The sequence below is a fragment of the Hemitrygon akajei genome, chromosome 5 (genome assembly GCF_048418815.1).
Source record: "Hemitrygon akajei chromosome 5, sHemAka1.3, whole genome shotgun sequence".
Classification (NCBI taxonomy): Eukaryota; Metazoa; Chordata; class Chondrichthyes; order Myliobatiformes; family Dasyatidae; genus Hemitrygon; species Hemitrygon akajei.
The window spans coordinates 24,637,229-24,663,552 of record NC_133128.1 but is presented as its reverse complement, the minus strand read 5'-3'; the positions used below and the strand labels follow the sequence as shown (position 1 = coordinate 24,663,552).

Here is a 26,324-nt window from a genome sequence, read left to right as displayed (position 1 = left end):
ACTAGTGTGAAGAGTCTTACTAGCTCTTACAGCAATCAAAGTTAGCCGCATTATGTATATTGCCATTAGTATTGTAGACTTCATACCATTATAGCAATAAAGATAAGGTCATGCTATTGAATCATTTTTACTAACCTTTTCAAGCCCCAAACAATTTTACTTACATCTGACTTCAGCAATTTTTAAAAAATGACAAATAACTTGGGAGAAGAATTGGATTTGGATTTAATACCCATTCTGTCATTGTAACCAAATGAAATTGGCATATTAGTGTCTGGCCCATTGCAATTTACCTTGAAACCAGTGCACTATGTGTGTATTACTTGAAGAATCCAGTCAGCATCAGTTAAATGTACAAAGATATTTATGGTGTCAGGAGTATTATTCATTTCTGTGCAAACTGTCAGGCATGTGACTGCCAAAAAGACATCAATGAATGAGATAATATTAGGCAGCCTGTGTTAGTATGCTCTGCAGGAAGGCTGATATTGGTCAATCCAATGTCACTTTTAAATTCGATGTATTCAAATCCTAGAAGTCTTTCCGCACAGTGACTGACCTAGTTTAGCTCCATGTAGATCTTAGATAATACAAGTCAAGAAATTAATGTTTCTAATCAGCACGCAAATAATTAGTACCTTCGTATGACCTTTCTCTACCATAACACCATTTGGAATAAGCAAGGTCTCTGTTAAAATAATGATGAGTGAATAACATATGTTAAACTCAATGAATATGTTCTACAGCCTAAAGCATGCCATTACTGATACTGGCTAATGTCATTATTCTGCTATTCCAACAGAAACATTCATTTATTTAAAATGAATAGATAAACATCCATAAAAAATAGTGAACCAAGAACTGGTTTACAGCATTACTGCCACACTATACCCTTGACTGTTTGTTTGCCAGCACCAATTAATAGATTTGCTTAACAAACCTTTGGCAAAGAAATTACAGCCTGCAATGTTATTTTTGTGCTAATATCATAATTTATTCTTTTTAGGTCTCAAGAAGTCTACTGTATTTTAGTTTTGCACAATCTAGTTGAGGCATAAGCATTCTGAAAGGGTCACATGGATGGAAAACACTAACAACTGTTTTTTTATGGTTAAAGCTGTGGCAGAAACCTGTTTGGCTTGAGTACTTGGCATTATCAGACTGAGCAATCTTTATGACTGGTTATATGGAGGGCTTATGAATTAAAGTCTTTCATACATAAATAGTTTATTCAGGGCTTTGAGCTGTTTAAAAGCAATTCTACTTGTTTTGTAGGAGAGAAAAGGCATCATGTCAAGTTATCCTAAAAACCTTCATCACGTATTAAATACTAGCTTTCAAAGTGCAGGCTCTGTTCTAATGTGGGAAATACAGTTCTGTGCACAAGTCTTAGGCACATGTATATATAGCTAGGGTGCCTAATACATTTGCACAGTACTGCATCTGTCAATGTAGTGTGGAGAGCGAGTTTGTAAATCTGGTGGGAGCAAAGGAAGTTGGGAATGGCAAAGGTGGAGCACCGTGGGAGGGGTGTGGGACACGTGGCAGAGGAGTGCCAGGGGCAGGGGGTGGCATGGGTGCAGACACACCCAGCCCTGAGACACCGGGTAAGGTCGCTTGATTCCAAACAATTGGTTTATTGATCATTACAGAACGTCTCTCTGGTGTTTCCCGCTCCCTCCTCTCTCCCTTCCACCTTTCCCAACCATGATTCCCTTCTCCTTGACCCCCTTTCCACTCACAGTCCACAAAAGAGACCCATATCAGAATCCAGTTTGTTATCACTCACATATGGCATGAAATTAGTTTTTTCTCTTGGTGTGCTTTATATAAAATTACTACAGTAATTTTATCAAAAGGCTTAGTTACATACAGTATATATAGCTACATTTCCATAGTACTGTAGTTGTCGATAAAATTTATTGTCTGTACATAACTGCCCTTGAGAAAGTAGTGGGGATACTCCTTCTTGAAAATCTGCAGTCCTTTAGGTGAAGGTATGTCAATGACTTGGATGACAGAATTGAATTGATGGCTTTGTAGCCAGGTTTGTGGATGATATGAAGATAGGTGGAGATGCAGGTGGTGTGTTGAAGCAGGGAGGCTGCAAAAAGAGTTGGACAGAGCAGGAGAACGGGGAAAGATGTGGCACCCACATACGTCATGAAATTTGATCTTTTGTTGCAGCAGTACAGTGACGTACACAGTCTTAGGCTCCATAGCTATATACATGCCTATGGGTTTTGCACAGTATTGTACAACAGCCAATCTGTGCAGTGAAAGTTCTTATAAGCAGCACCGAGTCATGCTGATTGACGGGCAGAAGTTGAGCAGGTCATCAAGGGTGGCCCTTTTGCATCATTTTGAGGCAGTGTTAGAGGATCTTTTGAAAATCATTTGATGGAGCAGATGGTGTCACAGCTTAATGCCTCAGCTCTGGCAGTAGAGCAGCAGTGTAGCATTCCCTCAAGTTGTCTGACATTTTTGTGTTCAAATGTCTGACATCAGACTTTATCCTGATTCAGAGGCAAGAATGCCACCACAGCTAAGATGCAAAGAATCTTAAGTGTTGTGTTTCATGGACTAAAAGCATTTATGTGTTTGCAAGTACATATATATCGATCTATTTGGTGTAGCTACATGTGTAGACAGATATCCATAAGTATGTTGGTATGTTGGAGTGTAAAGATAAAGATTAGCTTCATTTATCACATATACATCCAAACATCGAAGCGTACAGTGAAAGGTATCTTTTGTGTTAACTCGAATTGGCGAGGATTGTGCCGGGAGCAGCCCTTAAACGTCACCATGTTCCCCGCACCAATATACTAACACTAACCCTAACTAAACATCTTTGGAATGCGTGAGGAAACCGGGGCACATTCAGGAAACCCACGCAGCCATGGGGGGAGCATGCAAACTCCTTACAGATAGCAGCAGGAATTGAACCTCAATCACGGTGAAGCGATTGCGCAAACCAGTACACTGCTACGTTGTTGTCGCACGTATGTGTGTGCATTTGTGAATGAGTGTGTGTGTGTGTGTGTGTGTTTGCAGGCATAGTTGTGTGACCAGATGTGTGTATGTGCAGATGTGCATGTGTGTGTGTGTGTGTGTGTGTGTCTGTGTGTGTGTGTGTGTGTGTGTGTGTGTGTGTGTGTGTGTGTGTGTGTGTGTCTGTGTGTGTGTGTGTGTGTGTGTGTGAGAGCGTGTGTGTGTGTGTGTGTCTGTGTGTGTGTGTGTGTGAGAGAGCGTGTGTGTGTCTGTGTGTCTGTGTGTGTGTGTGTGTGTGTGTGTCTGTGTGTGTGTGTGTGTGTGTGTGTGTGTGTGTTTGGGGGAGGGTGTGAGTGTGGGTTGAGGTCAGCATGCCGCAGATGTGCTGCATATGTGTGTGTGTTTCAGTGCACTTGAGCGTGTGGGTGTGTATGGGGGGGGCCTCTGTTAAAGTGTCTGTGTGTGGGCGGATATGACTGTGTGTGGTGGTGTGTGAGTGTTTATGAAAGCCGAACAACTAAACAAACAGACGAGCCGTTTTGCTTGGTTCTCACAAGCTTGCTCAGTTCTCATAAGGTTAATGCTGAGAATTATACGGCGACATAGGTTCATCTGGTTCTAGCTGCAAAGCCAACTGGAGTCCGTCCAAGCAATATGATACATTCTTACTAAATAAATGAGCATCATTATTCTATCATGATTTAAACATTTACAGCTCCTTCTTCTAATGTGTCTCTACTACAATGGTGACCATACAAATTTCTCCCAAATTGTTGCGTTTGTCATATTTAGGCAATATGAATGGAAATGAAGATGAATAGACATTCGATTTAAATTACATTTCAAGATACATCATAGATACAGATCCTTTCAGCCCAATCACACTGCACATCCAAGTGATTAATTAGCCTACTAACCCATATGTCTTTGGACTGTGACAGGAAGCCTACATGCTCACTGGGAGAAAGTACACACCCCTTGCAGACAGCAGTGGTGGAATTGAATCTGGGCCGCTGGGGCTGTAATAGCATTATGCTAATGCAATGCTACCAAGTGCCAGAGCCGGGTTTGATCCTGTCCACCAGTGCTGTCAGTGTGGAGTTGGCATGTTCTTCCCCCCCCCCCCCCACCACGCCGGCCACATGTGTTTCCCTCAGGAGCTCCGCGTTAAGGTAGGTTATATAGATAGATAGATAGATAGATAGATACTTTATTCATCCCCATGGGGAAATTCAATTTTTTTTCCAATGTCCCATACACTTGTTGTAGCAAAACTAATTACATACAATACTTAACTCAGTAAAAAATATGATATGCATCTAAATCACTATCTCAAAAAGCATTAATAATAGCTTTTAAAAAGTTCTTAAGTCCTGGCGGTTGAATTGTAAAGCCTAATGGCATTGGGGAGTATTGACCTCTTCATCCTGTCTGAGGAGCATTGCATCGATAGTAACCTGTCGCTGAAACTGCTTCTCTGTCTCTGGATGGTGCTATGTAGAGGATGTTCAGAGTTTTCCATAATTGACCGTCTTCGCTCAGCTACCGATGTTAAACTCTCCAGTACTTTGCCCACGACAGAGCCCGCCTTCCTTACCAGCTTATTAAGACGTGAGGCGTCCCTCTTCTTAATGCTTCCTCCCCAACACGCCACCACAAAGAAGAGGGCGCTCTCCACAACTGACCTATAGAACATCTTCAGCATCTCACTACAGACATTGAATGACGCCAACCTTCTAAGGAAGTACAGTCGACTCTGTGCCTTCCTGCACAAGGCATCTGTGTTGGCAGTCCAGTCTAGCTTCTCGTCTAACTGTACTCCCAGATACTTGTAGGTCTTAACCTGCTCCACACATTCTCCATTAATGATCACTAGCTCCATATGAGGCCTAGATCTAGATCTAGATCCTAGATGGATTGTGGGAAGTGAATACGTTTGCGTCTTAACTGGGGCTGTGCTCCAATTAGCTCGAACAGCATTTTCACATCCCAACAACAATCTACACCATCCTTTCTTTGGAATCTGCTTCTGGGGAGGAGTAATTTATAGTATTGTCCCAATGGTGCTCTCCTGCCATGAGAGAGTAACCCACTTTGCCTGTGGACAAATACACACTGTGGCCACTTTATTAGGTACACCTGTACACCGCCTCATTAATGCAAACATCTAATCAGCTAATCATGTGGCAGCAACTCAATGCATCAAACCATGCAGACATGGTCAAAAAGGTTCAGTTGTTGTTCAGACCAAACAATAGAATGGGGAATAAATGTGATCTAAGTGACTTCCATCGTGGAGTGATTGTTGGTGCCAGACAGGGTGGTTTGAGTATCTCAGAAACTTTTGGTCTCCTGGGACTTTCATGCACAATAGTCTCAAGAATTTATAGAGACTGGTGCGATAAACAAACAACATCCAGTTCTGTGGGCACAAGGGCCCTTTTAATGAGAGAGGTGAGAGGAGAATGGCCAGACTGGCTCAACCTGACTGGAAAGCAACAGTAACTCAAATAACCACGCAAGTGGTGTGTAGAAGAGCACATCTGGATGCACAACGTGTCAAGCCATGAAGCGCCTGGGCTACGACAGAAGGCCACACCGGGCTCCACTCCTGTAAAGTGGCCGCTGATTATGTGTTTGTCCTTGAACTGGTGAACGTGCTACAGTCAGCTTGAATGGAGTTTTGTACATCTCCAACAACCAATTGTGCCATCCTTTCTTTGGAATGGACAAAACGTCTGCTTCAAGCTAGTTTTGGAGACTGGGGAAGTGTGAGTAATAGGAACAGGCAGGCAGTGCTCTCCAGCCATGAGAAAGTGGCCTACCTTGCCTGTGGTCAAATTTATGGACATTGCAAATTGTCTGCTGACAACGAAGGGAATCTCATCTAGGGCGGGTGGGCTGGCTGGGAACTTCACGAACCCTCATTTTATCCTTCAAGATTGGCTTTGCAGCTGGCATGAAGGCTGTGATATATGATATATGATATGATATATGATACAGCTGGCATGAAGGTTGTGATATATGATATATGATACAGCTGGCATGAAGGCTGTGATATATGATACCGATTCAATGAGGTGGTCCTGCAGCTGAAGTTAAATCCTGAACTGACACATGTTTGGCTCTGGCAGGTTCTTCTACACATTGCTGTTGACACAAAGCCAGTACCACTGAGCAGCCCATGTACAGCCTTGTGCAGAACAGTCTGCCTGTGTCCTGACTCACACCATCTCACTCACCCTCAGCTCTGAGCACAATGCTTCACAGAGGTCACCAGTCCATGAGTCCATCCTTCTCCCTATTTCTACAAAAGCTTTACCAGCTGAACAGCATCAGGGACCTCTGCACTCCAGCCCTCTTTGGCAAGCCTAGATATAGGGGACATGACTTCAGAGTAAGGAGAATCACAGAGCACATCAGCCCATTGAGTTGGTGCCAACCACCAAGCACCCATTTCCTTTAACCTTACACCAATCCTATTCTCTTACTCTCCCCACATTCCCCTCAACTCCTCCCCTCCCCCAGATTCTCTCATCTCCACACAGAGAGCACTAGAGCAGTCAAGAGAATCCCAGACATGTCCGGGGATCGTGGAGACTCCACATAGATAAGCAGCAGAGGTCGGGATTGAACCCAGGTCATTGGCACTGCCACACCACTGTAGCATCTGTTTAGCGTGGAGGAAGTTAAGCAGGAATTTATCTTCTCAGAGTGTCAACAACCATTGGAATTCTTCGACCGTGAAGACATGTGGTGTCCATATCACCGAATATCTTCAAATCTGGCAAAGAGGCGGCACAGTAGCATGGTGGTTAGCGTTGTGGGAATGCTACGTTGGTGTCAGAAGCGTGGCAGCAAGTAAAGCTTATCTTCAGATAGATTTTTGGACTACAGGGAAATCGAGGTCCCTGGGGGAGTTGAGAGCAAGACCAGATTAGCCATGATGTTGTGGATCAATAGAAGTGGCTGTGAAGAGACCACACACCCTCCTCCTGCTCCTATTTTGTACATTAATCCCCTCTTCCCAGGCTGCCTTTTGAGAATGACTTGCATCAACTCTGCCTTTGTGCATCAGAGGTCAACGTAGAACACGCAGACTCCAGGACGGGAGGTGGCTCATGGGGCTGGTAGCATCTGCTGCTCCGTGTCTGCTCCGGGTTCACCATCTCCTTGTTCTCAACACTGTTCCGAGTGCTCCTTCTTCACTTTGAGAGCCCATGCACCGGAGGTTCCCAAGAAATCGATAGGGATATCAATAGCAACCCTTCACAGAAACTTTGAGCACATCCTTGAATAATTCCGCCCACAGCAAAACTTGGAACAGAGTGCCTGTTTTGGGAGAGTGTAGAGTCTGGTAATTTGTGGCCACATCGTTTGCCTACTTGACATCACTCTGTACATGAGTAGGTTTGCTTTGAGTGCTCCAATTTCCTCTCACCTCACGAAGACGTGCGGGTTGGTAGGTTAATTGTGTTCAGTTCTGGTCGCCTTCTTATAGGAAGAATTCTGGAGTGCAGAGGGCACTTACCAGAATACAGTCTGGTTTAGAAAGCATTTCTTATGAGGACTGGTTGAACGAGATAGGGCTCTCTGAAGCAAAAGAAGATGTGAAGTGATTCGATTGGGCTGTACAAGACAATAACAAGCACAGATCAAGTGGACATCCAGAAACATTTTCCCAGGGTGGAAAAGACTAATACGAGGGGTATAACTTTAAAGTGATTGGAAGAAAATATAGGGGGGATATTAGTGGTAGTTTTTATACACAGAGAGTGGTAGGTGCATGAAATGAATTGCCGGGGATGGTGGTAGAGACAGATGCATTAGGAACAGTTAAGAGACTGGTAGATAGACACGTGGATGAAAGCAAAATGGTGGTTTAGGCAAGGGAAGAGTTGGGTTGATGTTTGAGTAGGTTAAAAGTTTAGCACAACATAGTAGACCCAAGGACCTGTACTATGCTGTACCACTCCATGTTCTCTGACACCAGACTATGTCAATTATCCAAATTCTGGCAGGATGTACTGTGAGCTCTGGAATTCTTATCCTAGATACGTTCAACTCTCTGTCTTTTTCACTTGCTCGGGTATCTGTTTATAGAGCTTAGTGTTAAATTTTGTTTGATAACATCCCTGTAATATTATATTAACTCTGTGTAACTTATTGTTGGTTTGGTAATTGTATTTAAATCTCAGAACTAAATATTACTTAAATGAAGTGTGAAAATTGAAACTGCATTGGGGCCTACAAGCTTCAGATTTTGCACTATTATTAATCTTCTGAACGAGTCAGTCACAGGTTTGCAGATGCAGCTTTAGGCATTGGTCTTCAAACTGTTTAATTTTCCCTCTGCTGCTCCCTTTAAACATCATCAAGGATTGTACCTTCTTTTTCTTATCATTCTGAGCCTTGTAGCTCCAATGACCCAGGTTCAATCGAGACCTCAGATGCTGTCTGTGTGGAGTTCGTATGTACTTCCTGTGATCACATGTGTTTCTAACTTCCACTTTCTTTTCCTCCCACATCCAAAAGGTGTGTTGGCAGGTTAGCTGGCTCTTGTAAATTGCCCCCTGTTAAGCTATTTGCAAAATAATCAAGAAGAGATTTATGTGAGAGGAAATGAGAGAAACGAGGAATGGATAGATGGGAAGACTGGTGGACCCAGTAGGTGAACGGACAAATGTGTGCAGTACTGTGTAAGTCTGTCAAAGGTGCTAAACCACTATAGGCTTTGGTTCTCAAAGGAAATAATGCTCATCGACTGCTCTTTGCTCTTAGAAGACTATTCAATGAATGCTTTTTTCCATATTAGGTGCAATGATGTCTTCACACAAAATGTATGAGCTTGTTGGAGCTCTCTGAAGCAGCTGCCCCTAATTCTTGTTGCTCAGCCACCTGGGTGGATGGGAAAGGGGCTCGTTTTGCTGCTGCGGTCTTTTCTTCTACTGCCGTATTGTAAACTCATTCATCTTCCGCGTGTTCACCATGTGACCGTCAAACAAATCTGCCGCTGCCCAAGTGCTTTTGCCCTCATGCATATCTGGGGAGCTTCATTAATGACAGTGAATGAGAGAGGCTGGCGCTGGAATATCTGATGTACCCCTGCACATCCTTGCGTGTGTTGGTCGTTAACGCAAATGGCGTATTTCACGGTACGTTTAAATCTGATTGCATAATCATTCCATTATCCTGAGGGGCTGGCAAATTACCAGAGATGTTTTGCTTCGAATCAGCATTAAACCAGAAGATTACTGTACCTTCTTTCTCTGTTGACGCAGGAGGATGACAGTGTGTAATTCAAAGACTCAGAGGCTCCCTTGGCGTCTCGGGCAGTGTCTGCGCCCGAATCGCTCCCATCGTTCTTCCTCAGGGCGGGTGTTAGTGGGTTAAGCTGCCGAGTGGAGAAGCAGGAACACGTTAAATGATATGAAAGATCATCTCTGTGGAGCAATGTGAGTCATTAGAAAAGCGCGATTGCGCAAATAAAGGAGATGATGAAAAGGTGAGGCGATGTACAGGGTCAGACAATGAAAACAGGATATGGTGAAACCAGTCAGTCGGAGCATCTGCTTTGTAGAAGAGCAACAGGCAGAGAACCCCCTAGAGGAGCTGTACTTCACACTTGGTATCCACTCCCCCACTGGGTGTCAATGGATCCAGTCCACATCTCTTAGCCAACCCCTCTTCTCTGATCTCATGCCTGACCCAGTTCCTCCCTTAGTCTCACACTTACTACATCTTAATTCCCATTTTCACTTCCTACTCTTTGTTTAAGTCACTGTAAATTTGGTTATGTCTTATAATTTTCAGATTTCAAACTGTAATTAATCTCTTGGATGAGTCACAGTTTCACAGATGCAACTGTAAAAATGATCGTAGGTCTTTGAATTTTCTTTTGCTTCTTCCCTTGCACCTTGATTTTTTTTAACAGTGTAAATGTTAGAAACAGGGCTTTATTCTAAACATGTTCCATCTATCATACCTCATGTGATCTTAATAACTATTAAATTGTATAATACAGGAAGCATAAAAGGTTTTTATTGTCTGGCCTGCCCCCTGGTGGTCTCTTATATGTTAGTTTTGCTTCAACTGAAGAAATATTTTAAAGGGATTAAAGAAGTGTTTAAAAGGAAACATTTGAAAGGGATTAACATCATTGATTAATGTCTGTGGCAGAGAGATTTTCTGCTGCTTACTAGTACTGAGTGCGTGGGGAAGCGTTGGCTGTGGGCTGTCCACACGTCCGCACATTCAGTTTTGTGCCCTTCAATGAGCCTCAACTGTGTGAGGCTCAGTACAACCTGTGGGCAGCACACCACACACACTTATAACACTGCTGCTCTTGCAGTTTTATTTTAAACCCATGGCAAACAGGAGGAGTTTCACACTAAGTGCCTGTATTTCTATTACAATTGCTGTGGCAATTTAAGTGCGTTGTCCTTTTGGTGTAGGTGCTCTGTGTCATACCCACCTCATAGAAGAGCATTTCAGAAGTCTCAACAAAGCTAGCTAGAGGGTAATAATGTTACGCTGCCAGCAATTATATTGTGAGAGCACCTACCAAAATATTAAACACAAGTGCTTAACGTAGTTGACGCCACTCACTGACTGAAATGACTTGGTGTTTCACTGAGCTCTGTTATGGATATACTACCTTCTGTGCCCTGCTTTTAGATACATGTTCCTTGCCGGCTCTTTAGGCAAGTGGCGAAAAGTGAGTTGCTTTCCTTCTTGTATGAAGGGGTTATTGGTTCAATGGTTCAATTTAGTATCAGAGAATGTACGTGTATCGTATACAAGCTGAAGTACTTCATTCCTCGCAGAAATAGAGAGGGAAAAATAAGAATGAATGACAGGAAAACATTAGAACCCCAAAGCCCCCCTCCCCCCTCCCATGCATGAGCAGCAGCAAAAGCATCAACTATTCCCCAGCATGCAACAGCAAGCCCCCCTAAGTCCATCAGGAACTACTGTCCATCTCAACAGGCCCTCTCTCTCACTCATGAGGGAGAGACAGATATTGTCCTGCCACAGCGAGAGGGGACACCAACATGCCAAATCTAGTTACAATTATGTAACAGTAAACCCCAGTTTGTGTGCAGTGCAGTTTCCAGTTGCGTTATATGCAATCCACGCCACATATACATCAGAGATAACTGGTAAATAAGATCCTGATGAAGGGTCTCAGCTTAAAACTTTCTTCTGTTCCTGATCTGTTGAATTCCTTCAGCATTTTGCGGTTATTACTATAGATTTCCAGTATCTGCAGAATCTCTTGTGCTTGGGGTAAATGAAGTGTGTGTATTGCATACTACTGTGCTCAAATTCAGAGTCAGATGCAGAGCGAAGTAATCATATGGGACAGTGTCCATTCTGATATTCACAAGGATCAATGAATGAAATCACTTCCAAAAGCAAAATGTTGATAACTATTGCTTTACACCCCACGTGTAAATTATGAAATTGAACCGTATTTGAATCTATGCAACGTAGATGTGAATACATATTCTTATACTTTGTTCTTGCATGGGTTTCCTCCTTCTTTCTATGATGGCCTTGGGGATGATTTAATTCCACTTCAGTTTATGTGAGTCGGAGGTAGCTGAAGAGTCTTGTGTGGAAAAGCGTCAGAGTCACACAGTATGGAACCAGGCCCTTTAGGCCAACCATTCCATACCAACCTAGATGCCAATCTAAGCTAGTTCTTTCACTTGCAGTTGGCCAATATACCTCTTAACTTGGGGTTCCCATCCTGGGTTCCACAGACCCCTTGCTTAATGGTGTTGATCCATTGCATAAAAAACATTTGGAATTCCTGACCTGACCCTAACTATCCATGTATCTATCCAAGGTTGTTAATGTTCCTGTCTCTGGCATCTCACTCCATATACTGGCTATATACCAGGTGTAAAAGTTGCCCTTCAGGTTCCTATTAAATCTCTCTCCTCTCATCTTAAAATTATGTTCTCAAGTCCTTTGAAAAAGCTGATGTACGTACATTTACCCTCTCGATGGCCCTCATGACTTAATACACTTACTAGATGATCCCGCAAACCACCAATGCACCAATGAATAAAATGTTTGGAAACACACAATGCTGGAGGAACTTGGTAGGTCAGGCAGCATCAATGGAGAGGAATAAACAGTTGGTGTTTCAGGCTGACACCCTTCATCAGGATTGAAAAAGAAATGGGCTTCATTGACCCTCTCCCTCAATTGGTCTCACATATCACCACCTAGCTTGTATTACTTCCCCACCCCTCCCACCTTCTTATTCTGGCTTCTGCCCCCTTCCTTCTCAGTCCTGATGAAGGGTCTCGGCTCAAAATGTCGACTGCTTATTCTTCTTCATAGATGCTGCCTGAGCTACTGATTCCCTCCAGTACTCAGTGTGTGCTGCTCTGGATTTCCAGCCTTTGTGTTTATGGATGAAGTCCTACCCTGTCCATCCTCGCCTCATAACTCAGTCCTGCGAGTCCTGGCAACATCTTCGTATATCTTTTTATGCAGACTCTGCCGCAAGCTGTGTTATATAATGGGAGTGAGCGGGTGGGATGTCAATGCATCACCTCTGGACTTACCTGTCAAACAGGCTGAGTGCTTTGTGGCCTCCTATTGTGAACATGCATGGGACAGAGATCCCCGTGTCAGCAAGGGTCTTAAACTTTCTTAATGAAACCACATTAACGTCCTTGAAGCATTTTTTCCAGTCCTGGCTGGCATCTTCTTGCAGAGACAGGGCTCAAAGTAATACACTTATGTATAAGGTTAGCTGTGTGTATGGTATGATACAGCTTGGTCAATCTGCTTTAAGCATAACCAGAGTCTTGATGCTGGCGAGGGGAAACTGATATTGGCTCATCCCTCCTGTCATTGAATTTGGATAACATCACAGATGCTGCTTCTCTAGTCATATAGTATTGATGATAATTGTAAACTGTAGAGGAAAACGAGGACCACTCGGCACTACAGCCATGCCTAAGAGATCTTAGACTTTGAACGTTTATATTTTGTCAACTAAAGGCTTTGCTGGAGGAACTCACCAGGTCTGGCAGCATCAATGGAAAAGGACAAACAGTCGATGTTTCACACTGAGACCCTTCATCGGGACTGTAGAGGGGTCTTTGTCTGAAACGTCGACTATTTATTCACTTCCATAGATGCTGCCTGACCTGCTGAATTGCTCCAGCGTTTTGTGTGTGTGTTGCTTTGGATTTCCAGCATCTGCAGGCTTTCTCATGTTTCTGATTGACATCTCAGAGCAAGCTTTCTTCTTTTTAAGACAAAAATGAGGCCATAAATTTGGATCGGAAGTACTTCATCATATTTTATACCTCAGAAGTGACTTCACCTGCATCAAAGGCCTTGTTGTTTTTTGATTTGTCGGGTAGCTTTTTCAGCTCTCTGCTGGTTTGCAGTTGTCTTCATGTTGTGGCAGATACTGTACTATGGAATGGAGTCAAAGATAGAGTGTCACTTGAGGAGTCTGATGATGTAGGCATTGTCTGCTTCTTTACCCATCCAGTTTTGGCTCTAAATATATTCAAGAGTTACTGCCCCTCACTCGAACATGAGCAGAAGGAACTACACAAGGTAATCTGATCTGACTCTGAGCTCAAAGCCAGGCTAGAAACTAAACCTAGTTTGCCTGTCCACACAGGCCCTTCTAGCCTTCACCAACATTAATCTCGTTCTCTGATCTTTAATGATGAATTTTAGCAGTATTCCCCACAAATGTGTTTCCTACTGAGGAAAACTGGGTAACAGAAAAGTTCAGTTCGACCAACAGCAACCAACCGAGATTTCCTTCAAAAGCTTTCGTTTGTTTGCACTTCACTCTTCCTTCTCTTTGTATGTTCCTTAGCTCATCGCTTCTGTCTTTTTATTCTTAACTCTTTCTGATCTTCATTCTGGAAAAGTATTTTTTTCTTTTCTCTTGCTTATCCATTTACAGGCCTGTTTTTCGTCCCCACTTGTAACTGCTCTCGAGGAGGGGTAGTGAACGAACTGCTATGACCATTCTGGTGAAGGTACTCCCACAGTGTTTTTGGTTATGGAGATCTAGGACATAGACCAAACAATAATGATTGACTCCCAAGTAAGGATGTTGTGAAACTTGGAAGGACCGCCTGCAGGTGGCGCCGTTCCTGACCGTCCGTGTCCTCCTTAGTGATAAAATTTGTGGTTTGTGGAGCTGCTTTGGAAGAAGCTTCACTGAATAGTTGTAAATAATATGCATTGAATCCCATGTTTTTTGGTAATGAAGGCAGTAAATATACAAAGTGCAGAGTGGCAAATAGCTTATTCCAATTCAACAAACTACTTCAGATTCAGATTATCACACAAACACCGAAATTTACAGTGAAATGGATCATTTGCGTTAACAACCTACACACGCTAGTAGGTGTTGAGGGCTGCCCACAAGTGTCACTAGACATTCTGGTGCCCATGTAACATGCTCAGCATGCTCGACAGAAAAACTCAGAACACAAGTGACACAAAAATGGCATAACAAGCCCTGCTCCTTCCTCGCAGCCACCCCACCCGTGCACGTGCACATTCCGTTCACCCCAGGGTAGGTCATCTTCTTTGGCCTCCAGCATCCTCTCTGGACGTCGCCAGCCTTGTTGAATGTAATTGGAAATGCACTCATCCAGGCAACTGGAGAGTATTCCATCACATTCCTGACAAGCTTTGTAGGTGGGAACTCGAGGTGAATCACTTGCCACGGGTATCCAACCGTTGTACTTACATGGTTGGTTCTGTTAAACTTTGGGCCAGTGGTGAATGTGGGTGGTCAAAAAGAAGGACAGTGATGGTGATGTTACTGAGTGTCCCTGCCGTCTGGGAGATGACCTTTGCCTGGCTCTTGTGTGGAACAAGTACTACTTGCCACTTGTTAAGTAGCCCTGAGCACTGACCAGGCCATTTACTGAGGTGTCAGTGGAGTTACATTTTGTATCATTCTATTTACACTTTGTATTCTCTTTCTCATACTTTACTGCCATCTACAGTATCCAGTGCTCCCGGTGCAGCCTCCTCTACATTAATGACACCCAACACAGATTGGAAACTGCTTTGTTGAGCACCTTCGCTCAGTCCTCCACAGAAGGTGGGATTCTGTGGTGGCCACCATTTTAATTCTATTTTCCATTCCCTTTCCAACATGTCAGTCCATGGCCTCCTCTACTGTCAGGCTGGAGGAGCAACACCTCATATACCATCTGGGTGGCCTCCAATCTGATGGCATGAACGTTGATTTCTCTAACTTCTGGTAATTTCACCCGCCCCCCCCCCCCCACCTCCGTTTCTCTCTTTTTCCATTCCCCATCTTGCCTCTCCTCTTACCCCTTCCCTTCTCCTTACCAGCCCATCACCTACCACTGGTGCCCCTCCTACTTTCCTTTCTCCCGTGGTCCACTGTCTTCTCCTATCACTTCTTTTCCAGTCCCGATGAAGGGTCTCAGCCTAACACGTTGACTGTTTAGTCCCGTCCATAGATGATGTTTGACCTGCTAAGTTCCTTCAGTTTCTCATAATCTTGCTTTTTTTTTTACCCTTTTCCCTATCCCACTCTAGCCATCACATTTCCTGCTTATTCATCCATTCCTTATCATTATTCCCTCTGTCCACCATTGCTGTTACTTTTCTGTTTATCCATTCCTCTGCTTCCACAATCCATGCCCATTTATGGCTACTCCATCATTGACAAGCCATCCTTCAACCTCTGGGCATTGGACGTTTCATCAACATAATCCTTCTTGTCAAAATGAGAGTGGAGCTGGCTCCACCAACAGAGCAATATTTAACACAGATGTCAATATCTGCAACCGCTTTGAAATAGTTGTTTATACCATAATGATTTTGCAATATTTATGATCAGCTGTTTGCTTAAAGTGCAAGCTATTGGTTAAAAGTCATTACTGATGGGGCAATACAGTCAGGAAGCTTTTACCAGCTTGGGTGGTGAATCTGTGGAATTCATTGCCGCAGACGGCTCTGGAGGCCAATTCATTGGGTATATTTAATGCAGAGGCCATTAGGGTCTTGATTAGTAAAGGCATCAAATGTTATGGGGAAAAGACAGGAAAAGGGGTTTGAGAGAGGAAATAAATCAGGCAAGATCAAATGATGGATCAGACTCAATGGGCTGAATGGCCTAATTCATGTCTTATGGTCTTGTTTCAGGCTTGTGGCATGGATTACCTACAAAATTAATAGAGCCAGGGTGAGGACTAGTCTCCAGCTTTGTGGGGGAGTATTTAAATGAACTGAGACTTTGCAAAGAGAGAATATGATACCTGTTTGTTCAATTATCTGCATGGTATTGGGAGACTTTCCTGAAACACCTATTCAAGAGTGACAGAATGGGAGACAACTCCCACAGAATTTTATTCAGATTGACTGAGGAAACTACTAAGGAAAAGTACTTCATAAAACTTGTGGCTGACAAAGAAAACATAGGTAATTATGTATTCCCCTAAGTAGAAATCAGACTGACAGGAGCTAACATTCCCATCGATCTTTAATATGCCTATGGTTCTTACTGGATGCAACTGAGTTGTCTACTTGCATATTTGGTGAGTTTAGAAACTCAATCCTACCGTTGGAAAAATGGCAGTTCTGTTAGATACCGAGGCTGTGAGGCTGCTTCGTGCCTGCAAGCTTCGTTATATGAACTTGAGACCGATGCTTTGGGCCTACACCGGCTGCTCCGGGGATTTGGGTCTGTGGACTCAGCTCGGTTTGGAACGCTGTTGCTTCTGCACATACTATTTGCTTGCGATTACTGTTTGCATGATGTTGCTTTTACACTGCACATTTGGTGCTCGACGGTCTTTTTATGGGTTATTTTATTCTCTTATTTTCTTACGGACATGATGTTTTTTTTAATTCTCTGCACGTTGGGAGTTAGTCTTTTTCCATATAATGGGGTTTGTTTTTGGGTTTCTTTGTTTTGTGGGGGCCTATTAGGAGATGAATCTCAAGGTTATATTAATGTATATACATTGCTAACAAATTGAACTTTGAACCTTTGTTGTTTGCATGATTTTTTTTTCCTCTTCCACTGCACATTGGGTGTTGCTCTTTCTTTCTTCTATAATTGAGTTCTTTCAGTTTTCTTGCCTTGTGGCTGCTTGTGAGCAGGAACATCTCGGGGCTGTATAATTTATACATACTTCGATAACAAATATACAATGAATCTTTGAAAACTTGGCCAGCAGCGAATGGAATGAAGTGCTTGCTTTCTGCTGGTTGCTCATGTGCTGTATATCTTACTGTAGTGGGTAGTGATGATTCACTTCCGGCTAAACCAGAGTTTACATTCCAGCTGCAAGGAAGACATGTCTGCTCATTGTTGTTAGATGCTAGACTGAGCCACACACGCTTTGTTGACTCATGAACCCCTCACTAAAGGGCAGACACACAAGAGATTCTGCAGACTCTGGGAATCTTGAGCAACGCACACAAAATGCTGGAGGAACTCAGCAGATCCAGCATCCGTGGAGGGAAATAAACAGTTGACATTTCAAGACAAGACCCTTCATGTGGACTGGGGGGGAAAGGTCGCAGTGGCCAGAATAAGAAGTTGGGGAGGGGGGCAGGAGAGGAGTACAAGTAAGCAGGTGATGGGTGAGACCAAAGCTTATCACTTCAACCCCTTCCCCCTCACTTGGTCTCACCTATCACCTGCCAGCTTGTACTTACCCCTCTAACTCCACCTTTCTGTCCAGGCTTTTCCAGATGAAGGGTCTCAGCTGGAAATGCTAACTGTGCATTCGCTTCCATAGATGCTGCCTCTCTCACTGTGTTCCTCCAGAACTTTGTGTGTGTTACTAAAGGTCAGATCTTGCATTAAGAATTGATCCCAGTTGGCTTTATGAAAAGGCACCCCTGTGATTAAGTGCTGTGGGAAATCAGTTAGGGAATTTCCATATTTTGGACGTAGTTTCTGTTATCACTATTCAATATTCCCTCTTTCTTCTGGGAGGGGAGTATGAGCTTACAGCATTGTATTCTTCATGGACGTCATCATTTGCTGTTGGCTAAGCAGGAAGATCTCTTCACGGACAGGATCAGTGCTCACCTACCTCCTTCAATGAACGGTCTCACATTCGATGACTCCGGGCTACGGACTATAAACATAGATGTCTTGAATTTAGAACATGAAAGGAAGCATACTATCCATTCATTGTGCATGCAGTTTCTCACAAACATCCTTTGGCTTTTTGAGCTGAAAATTATTATATTTTGAGATGATTTTCAACACGCTGTGCTGTGGGCAACCCAACAATCACAAACATTACTCTGCCGTCAGAACAGAGAAGCATTCCGCCGTGCAGAGCTATACCGTTGCTAGGCTGGGCTTGTATTTCTTTAAGCTGGGAACAGAAGAAAATAAGGAGCATCGCGAGGAGCAGGCTCACTGGCTGCTCCACCAATGAATAAGATCGTGGTCGCTCTTCTACCTCCCTGCCACTTCCCTACACTAACCTCAAATCCCCTGATTCCCTTAATATCTTAAAAGCTATTGATCTGCCGTGAAGGTTCTCAGCAAATGAGCCTCTGCATCCTTATTGGGTAAAGAATTCAAAAGATTTACGGCCCTCTGGATGAAGAAAAGTCTTCTCTTCTCTGCACTGAATGGCAGAACCCTGATACTGAGACTGTGACCTCAGGTTCTGGAGACTCCAGCCTAAGAAAGCGAACTCCATACATTCATCCATTTAAGCCCCATAAGAATTGTATGCATTTCAGTTAGATCACCTCTCACTCTTCCACATTACGGACAGTTTAAGCCCCGTTTGCATAATCCTTCCATGTATAGCAAACCTTTTTTTGGTCAGAAATCAGGTCTAGTTAATTTATGCTGCAGACCCTCTGTTGCAAGTACCTCTTTTCCCTCAGCAGGAACATTGAATCCGTACTCATCATCGCACATGTAGTTTTGCAGGGATCACTGCAGGCAATGCCACCCCGCCAGCATTTTGTATGTGTTACTCACCACATGCAAGTTAAGTGAAAGGAATTTCTCTACAATGGCAGTTGTCTCTTTGAACACCAACACTTAGCAAATGTTCACCATGTGTAAAGTACTTTTCATTTATATGTTTCTGCCTAAGTGTATGACATTACATATTTCCACATCAGCCATTTCTGTGCCCATTCACTCAGCCTATCTACTTACCCTTAAAATCACCTTTCACCTTTTTCACAGCTCACAAGTTCACCAGCTTTGTATCTTCAGCAATCTTGGGTCTACTTCTCTCAATATATTCAAACAGATATAGAATAGATTTACTCCCCTCATTTAAATCATTGATGTAGGCTACCCAGTCTAATTTACATTGGGTGAAGGAATAGATGCCACTCCAGCAGGCAGAAAGAATCTGGAGCTTGTTTTTGGGCAAAAGTCATTCAAGGAGCTGCAAATAATCGTGGCTTTGATAGATTTGGTTTCTGAAATGCTTATCTGTTTTGGCATCTTTATAACTTATTTGAAGGGTAACGCCAAAATTGGCACCTGGAACTTGGTGGACAGAAAGTACGTTCTCAGTGAACTGAGACAGATTCTTGACTTGAATTTCACTCGGTTCCTCAAACCAAATTGGCATGCGGGACACGAGAGGGGGTGAAACCTGCCTGTAGCTGCTTCTGAGAAAACACTAAGCATTATCTTAGTGGCCACCGTTGGCACCTGCGAGTGTAAGGAGGTGCGAGCTGATTTTATTTTTATTTAATAATACAGTGCGGAATAGGCTCTTCTGGAAACCCACCTATTTAATCCGAGTCCAGTCACGGGACAATTTACAATGACCAATTAATCTACTACCCACTACGTCCTTGGACTGTGGGAGAAGACTGGAGTACTCAAGGAGACCCACGTGGTCATGGAGAGAACATACAAACTCCTTACACAAGGCACTGGGATTGAACTCCAAACTCCAAGGCCCTGAGCTGTAATAGCATCACACTAACTAGTACACTGCCTTGGCACCCCATGTCACTGTGGCACAACCCTCCCCACACCCCCTCCAGGCATGATTACTGAAGCTCTCACAAACACTTAGCATCAGGAATCTAAGGGCAATTTCTCCCATCAGACTTCAACCAATGTGCTACTGGTGACACACATCACAAGTTCAACCCTCTTCCTGTACAATTTTTGGTAGGCATCATGCAAGAAGCCACCAGGCAGTAAAGGCCTACAGTTTGATGTACTTTTAAACTTCTTACTGGATGAGATATTTGACAGATACCTAGAATGAAGGTGAGGTAGCACCTCTGAGCTTTGCACCAACCTGGCTGGCCAAAGCTGGCCAAGTTAGAATAGGAAATGGTGAATGTGTGATATCAGGAAGTCTGGGTCTCACAAGGAGGAGCTGTTTGGCAAAGTGGATCCATACCATTCTCCTTCAGGGATTCTCTGCTGATGGACAGGCCTATGGGAATGCAATGCAAGTCACAAAAACATGTCCTTGACTGTATTCTCCATTTTTGCAAGCATAATTCACATAATTCATCATTTTGTTCCCAAGCTGCAACAATCATTCCTACTCTAACTCTTCTCTGGGCAGTATGTAAAGCCTCCCACTTTAGCCTTTATCTCAACCCCGAAGACCTTAAAAGTCTCTGCTGGCCAGTCTATCAGATAAATATTAGGAAATGAAGTTCCTGGAATAGAAGACAAGCACAAACCAATCCCCAGAGAGCAAGACAAACTGCTAGAGGAACTGAGAGGAGAGAGGAGATCTTCACTCTCCACTCTGAAGCCCCGGTGCAGGGTCTCAACCCAAAATTGGTGCTTGACCTGTTCATTTCCTCCAGAGTTTATTATCGCTCCAGGTTCCAGCATTTGCAATCTCTTTGTGTCTCCGAGAACACATCCAGATTTGGCAGTAGGTGGAAGTCTGGCCTGTATAAAAATTGCAATGAAAAAGATAAGAATATCTGACAAATTTCTCCCTTGACTGAGAACCAGATGTTTAGATCTGAAGTTGATTTGTATCAAGCCAGACTAAATACTGATGAGAGGCTTTTTTTTTCTACTTGTTTCTGACTTGGAGATTGTCTAGAAGAACACCTGAGATCTGGCACCTGTGTAAACCGTCTGGGCCATCAATCAGTGCATTCCCCTCCTCATCTGTGACACCCGCCTGTCTGTTTGATTTCAGGCAACAGTGGGAAAGGGGTGTGGTGGGGGTGGTGTCATGCAAGACTGCAGTGACGTGAGTTATGATTAGCTTTTATCATGTCCTGATACAAAAATTAGGACGAATGCTTCCTTTTAAGTTTGAAACCGTCAGACAGGTACCTGGTGCAAACTCTTTTCAGACGAATTCACAGGTGTCACGCCATCCTTCCTGGTGCGAAGTGAGAGAATCAAAGGGTTTGAAGGGAAAAAAAGGGGAACTAATATTTCAGGAAAATCTTGACTTGAAGTTCTAACCCTGCAACACAAATGATCAAGACGTTATTTCCTTTTCCTTTGAAGTAAGACCAAATGTTTTCCTGTGTCCTGCAGGACATAGACAGAAGCTGGAAGAGCAGAGTAAGAGTGCGGGCCTGGCCTTCTCAGAACGGCTCAGTGAATTAGAGCAGCTACGTCGCTCGGCCATGAGGCTCAGCCCTCATCACCCCACTACCGCTCCCAACCCACGGCCCTCACTGAACCCCACAGCCGCCTTTAACCCTCAGGCACAGGCCCAAATTCAAGGTAGGTACATGACAGCTATGCAGAAAGAGGCACGACAAGCCTGGCATCTCTACTAATTTCTTTTGAGTGCTATGTTGAACTATTTTTTTTTAAGTAGTTTTGCAATCTGTTACAGTATCTGCAGCTTTTTTATGTAAGTTGACTTAGACTGTGCCATTTCTAAACAGAGATGATTCTGTTGTTTTCAAATAAGATTATTCTTCAAGTTGTTTAATCCTTCAATCATATCAAGGCAACATCTGCCAGTGGAAACATGATAACACATGTCCTTGTGGTGGGCAGACTGATGGACTCTGTTCCACAACCTGAATCCACTTCATGACACACATAAAGCATTAGGTTCATTGTCCAACATCCAGTCTCACATAGATGTATATAATTTAGCCTTCAGCAAAAGATTAGGCACCTGTGTCAAAAGGGGGAAAACACACTGTGGAGGACGTTGACAGTTTTGCAATCTATTCAAAACCAGCATTTATTTTTCAACTTAAAACCATTTATCGTTCAAGTCTAGTCAAACCATTGTTTTTATTATTCTAATAAAGTAGTGCGGAGTAAGTACAGGACAAAGCGCACATGCAAAATAGTCTTTGATTGATACATGCTCAGGCAAATGAACCCTACACTAAATGGCAGGCCTTTGTTTCTTCTAATCCGCAGAAGAGAAAGCACCTGTTCATTCAGTAAGTCACCCAAACAAGTTGTTACCTGGTTCTGGCCCGGTTGTCACCACATCACACAAGCGGGCAGATGAAAGGTCACCTTTGTTCCGATTCCACACAAGCACTTTCTTTTCATCACAATTATGTGATTTAATATGATACCTCATTTTGATGGGCTAAAGGGGGCACCTTCCAATGAAGCCTTGTGTCTCAGGCCGTTTACTCGTTCAGTTTATCGACACACCCATTCAAAATAAGCATGTGGCTTCTTGTCAATGTAGACTTCATGGGTACAGACTCAGCTTTCACATCAAGCTGAGGTTCGTTGAGTTGTTCTAGAGATGACAAAGAAAATGCTTAACAATTGCACTAGTTACCGGTAAAGCTTTGCACCTGTAGCTGTCCTTCTGGAATACTTCTCTTCTTATGGTGTTCTCTTGATAATGAGGATAGGCTGAGTGAGCCAGGGCTTTTCTCTTTGGAGTGAAGGAGGAGGAGAGGTGACCTGATAGATGTGCACAAGATGAAACAGAGAGTAGTGGGTGCATGGAATGTCCTGCCAGAGCTGATGGTGGAGGCCGAGACATTAGGGGCATTTAAGAAACTCTTGGATAGGCACATGAACAATAGAAAAATGGAGAGCTATATGGGAAGGGACGGATTAGATTGATCTTAGAGTAGGTCAAAAGTTCAGCACAACATATTGGGCCGAAGGGCCTGAACTGTGCTGTAATGTATGTGTTCTATCTCAGCCACCTTGACTTCACTCACTTCAAGTCCCCTTCAGTCCTTATGTGGGAATCATGAGCTGGTTCACCATTTCTTTGCTGTCCCCTATCTCTGTTGTATAGCTTCTGCTTTCCCAATGCTGTATTCATATCTGCACCCATCCCTTTCTAACCATATAACTTCAGTCTAAGAATAGTTGTATCTACTCCCATGACTCTCCCAGCTTAATGACCATATAATTTTGGTCCAACTCATCTATGTAATCTTTCTAAATTACAGACAGGTAATTGCTTGCACTAACAGTCTCTGTGTCAAAGACTACTTCAGGGTTTCCCAACCGTTTTTTATGCCATAGACTAATACCATTAAACAAGGGAACTATGGACCCAGGTTAGGACCCCCTAGACTACTTTAATGAAGAGGTTTCCACACATTATCTCAGCGCTGCACCATCTCCTAATATGGCTACACAATTGAAAATCTTTTTCCACAGTAACTGAAACAACAGCATCTGAGTAGTATACATACTAACCACTCAATTACATAACCATCTTCCCTTCTCAAGCCTTATATTAATGTTCAGAAAACTTTAAGTTAGGCTTGTTCATTACCACAGTAACTAGGATACCTGAAACCATTCCTTCTTCATTTGGATACAATTCCTGACCCTACTCTGCAGAGAATGAAGTCACCCATTTGATTAATACACACAAAATGCTGGAGGAACTCAGCAGCCCAGCAGCAGCTAAGGAAAAAAGAGTACAGTCAGCGTTTCAGGTTGGGATCCTTCATCAGGACTGGTGAAGGGTCTCAGCCCGAAACGTCGACTGTTTACTGTTTTCCATTGATGCTGCCTGGCCTGCTGGGTTTCTACAGCATTTTATGTGGATTACTTTGATTTCCAGCATCTGCAGATCTTCTCTTGTTTGTCACCCATTTGATGTCATTTAAGACCTGATTTTATTGTTCGGAGAAGCCAGGTGAGATTGTCAAGGACATGAGAGCTCGGTTAAAAACCAGTTGTATTTTAAATAACCCAGTCCTGAACCCCTGAGTAGTCTGGTGTTAAAATCAAAGTGTTGGTTCTGCTGCCACTTTTAATGCAACGTGATATAGATTCTCCATCGTTGCGTCTGACAGGCACCTGTTTGTGAACCTTCCATCATTGTACAATGACGTTGCAACTTCTAAAATTGGTTGATATTCCACGATTGGTTTTGTTGATACTATTACAAATTTGCAGCAGCCAGTCATTGACAAGGTACAACATGTCTGTCCAGTTGTCCGCATTCTTTGATACATATGTGAATATTGTACACTATGAACTGTAGAGATGATCAAAAATACTGATTAAAGTTGTCAGTTTTAGTAATGAGACTAGAAAGGTGTTCAGATCCTTTTCTTTCAAATATCTCACCACTAAATATATCAGCTTTAATCAGTATTTTCAATTGTTCTCTATTGTTCCGAATGCACTTTTTGAAGATTCTGCCATTCACAATATTCATATACACTCTGCAGCCATTCCGTTAGTAGCTCCTGTACCTCATAAAGTGGCTACTGAGCATATGTTCGTGGTCTTCTGCTGCTGTAACCCATCCACTTCAAGCTTCGAGGTGTTGTGCATTCAGAGATTCCCTTCTGCACACCACTGTTGTAGCACACAGTTATTTAAGTTGCTGTTGCCTTCCTGTCACCTTGAACCAATCTTGCCATTTTCCTCCGACTTCCCTCATTAACAGGTGTTTTTGCCCACAGAACCTCCACTCACTGGATGCTTTTATTTTGTTTCTCGCACCGTTTTCTATAAACTTTAGCGGCTGTTGTGCGTGAAAATCCCAGGAGGTCAGCAGTTTCTGAGATACTACAAACTACCCTGTCTGGCACCAACAGTCATTCCACATTCAAAGTCACTTAGATCACACTTCTTCCCCATTCTGATGTTTGGACTGAGCAACAACTGAACCTCCTGGCCATGTCTGCATGCTTTTATGCATTGAGTTACTACCACATGATTGGCTGATTAGATATTTGCATTAATGAGCAGTTGTATCTAATAAAGTGGACACTGAGTGCATTTATCAATGAATATTCTGATGAAGAGTTTCAGCCTGAAACATCGCCTGTTTATTCCATTCTGCAGCTGCTGCCTGACTTGCTGAAATCTACCAGCATTTTCTGTGCATTTCTCAAGAGTTCCAGCATCTGCAGATTCTCGTGCGTTCATGTGTTCAGATCCATTGTATTTATTGCAGTGTCTTCCAATCTGCACAATCTACTCCCTTCCTTATTTTGAATTGTCTTTTTGCTCTCGCGTGTAATTCCTGTTCCAAGAAAAATACTTGCTTCTCCTGTCATGTTTTTTGTATAGCCTGGTCTTACATTCCTAGTCTGCAATATTTCATACTGGAAATGCATCTTTAGCATGGCATTAATCTAACTTTGGTCCAGTCAACTCTGAGGGAACAGGATTACTTAAGGAAAGTTAGTGTACCATTCATGTCCACAGATCAGGAATTGGGAGTGATAGTGTTTGCTAATTAAGATAAGATGTTCAAAATTGATTTTTTCATCCATATTTATCTTGTCAGTGTATATCATAGGAGATGGTTATTTGGGCAGAAGTTCAAAACCCAGATCTAATCATAAACTAGCCAGATGTTGCACTTTTAGGAGAGGAGGGAAAACTTGGAAATAACTTATTTATTTTAATTTCAATAAAATAATGTTCACACCGTTCTTTTTACTTGTCCAAACCAATGTGTTTTGAGTTTTATAAAATATTTTAAAAATGTTTTCATAAAATCATTCAGATTTTATCTGCATGGATTCTTTACTGTTTGAACCGGAAAAACAGTTTCTGAAGCAAGGCTTTTTCACTGGACGGACTTCAAATTGGATAATTTAAATCATATGTAAAAAGACAAATGGAAACAGATTTATTATCAAACTGCTATTGTAGTTTTATGAATGGACTTTCAATAGTGAGCAAAACTAATGGAAACTACTTCCACAAGTCATGCACTTGTTGATTAAGAATAATCACATTACAACTTCAGAATGACAGAAAATCCATGTGTAACAGTGTTTGTCTTTTGGGGAGTTTTCATAGCAGTGTGTATAATCGCACTGTATCTGAATGCTTCCTGCAATGCTGTGTATTTTTATTTTGGAGATAAGGATAGGAGGCTGTATCTGGATGCATGCTGCCTTCTGAA

At 42.9% G+C, this 26,324-nt stretch overlaps 1 protein-coding gene across 2 annotated transcripts in view; it reads left to right on the top strand.

Annotated features, from left to right (window-relative positions):
• LOC140727559 (runt-related transcription factor 1-like) overlaps positions 1-26,324 on the top strand; it is a 219,819-nt gene that overhangs the window by 176,790 nt on the left and 16,705 nt on the right. The window contains exon 6 of one of the 2 annotated variants that reach the window (XM_073045040.1): positions 21,524-21,715. The exons of the other annotated variant lie outside the window; for it this stretch is intronic. Coding sequence (XP_072901141.1) covers positions 21,524-21,715 — 192 coding nt within the window. The remainder of the gene's footprint in view (positions 1-21,523; positions 21,716-26,324) is intronic. 2 annotated transcript variants of the gene reach the window in all.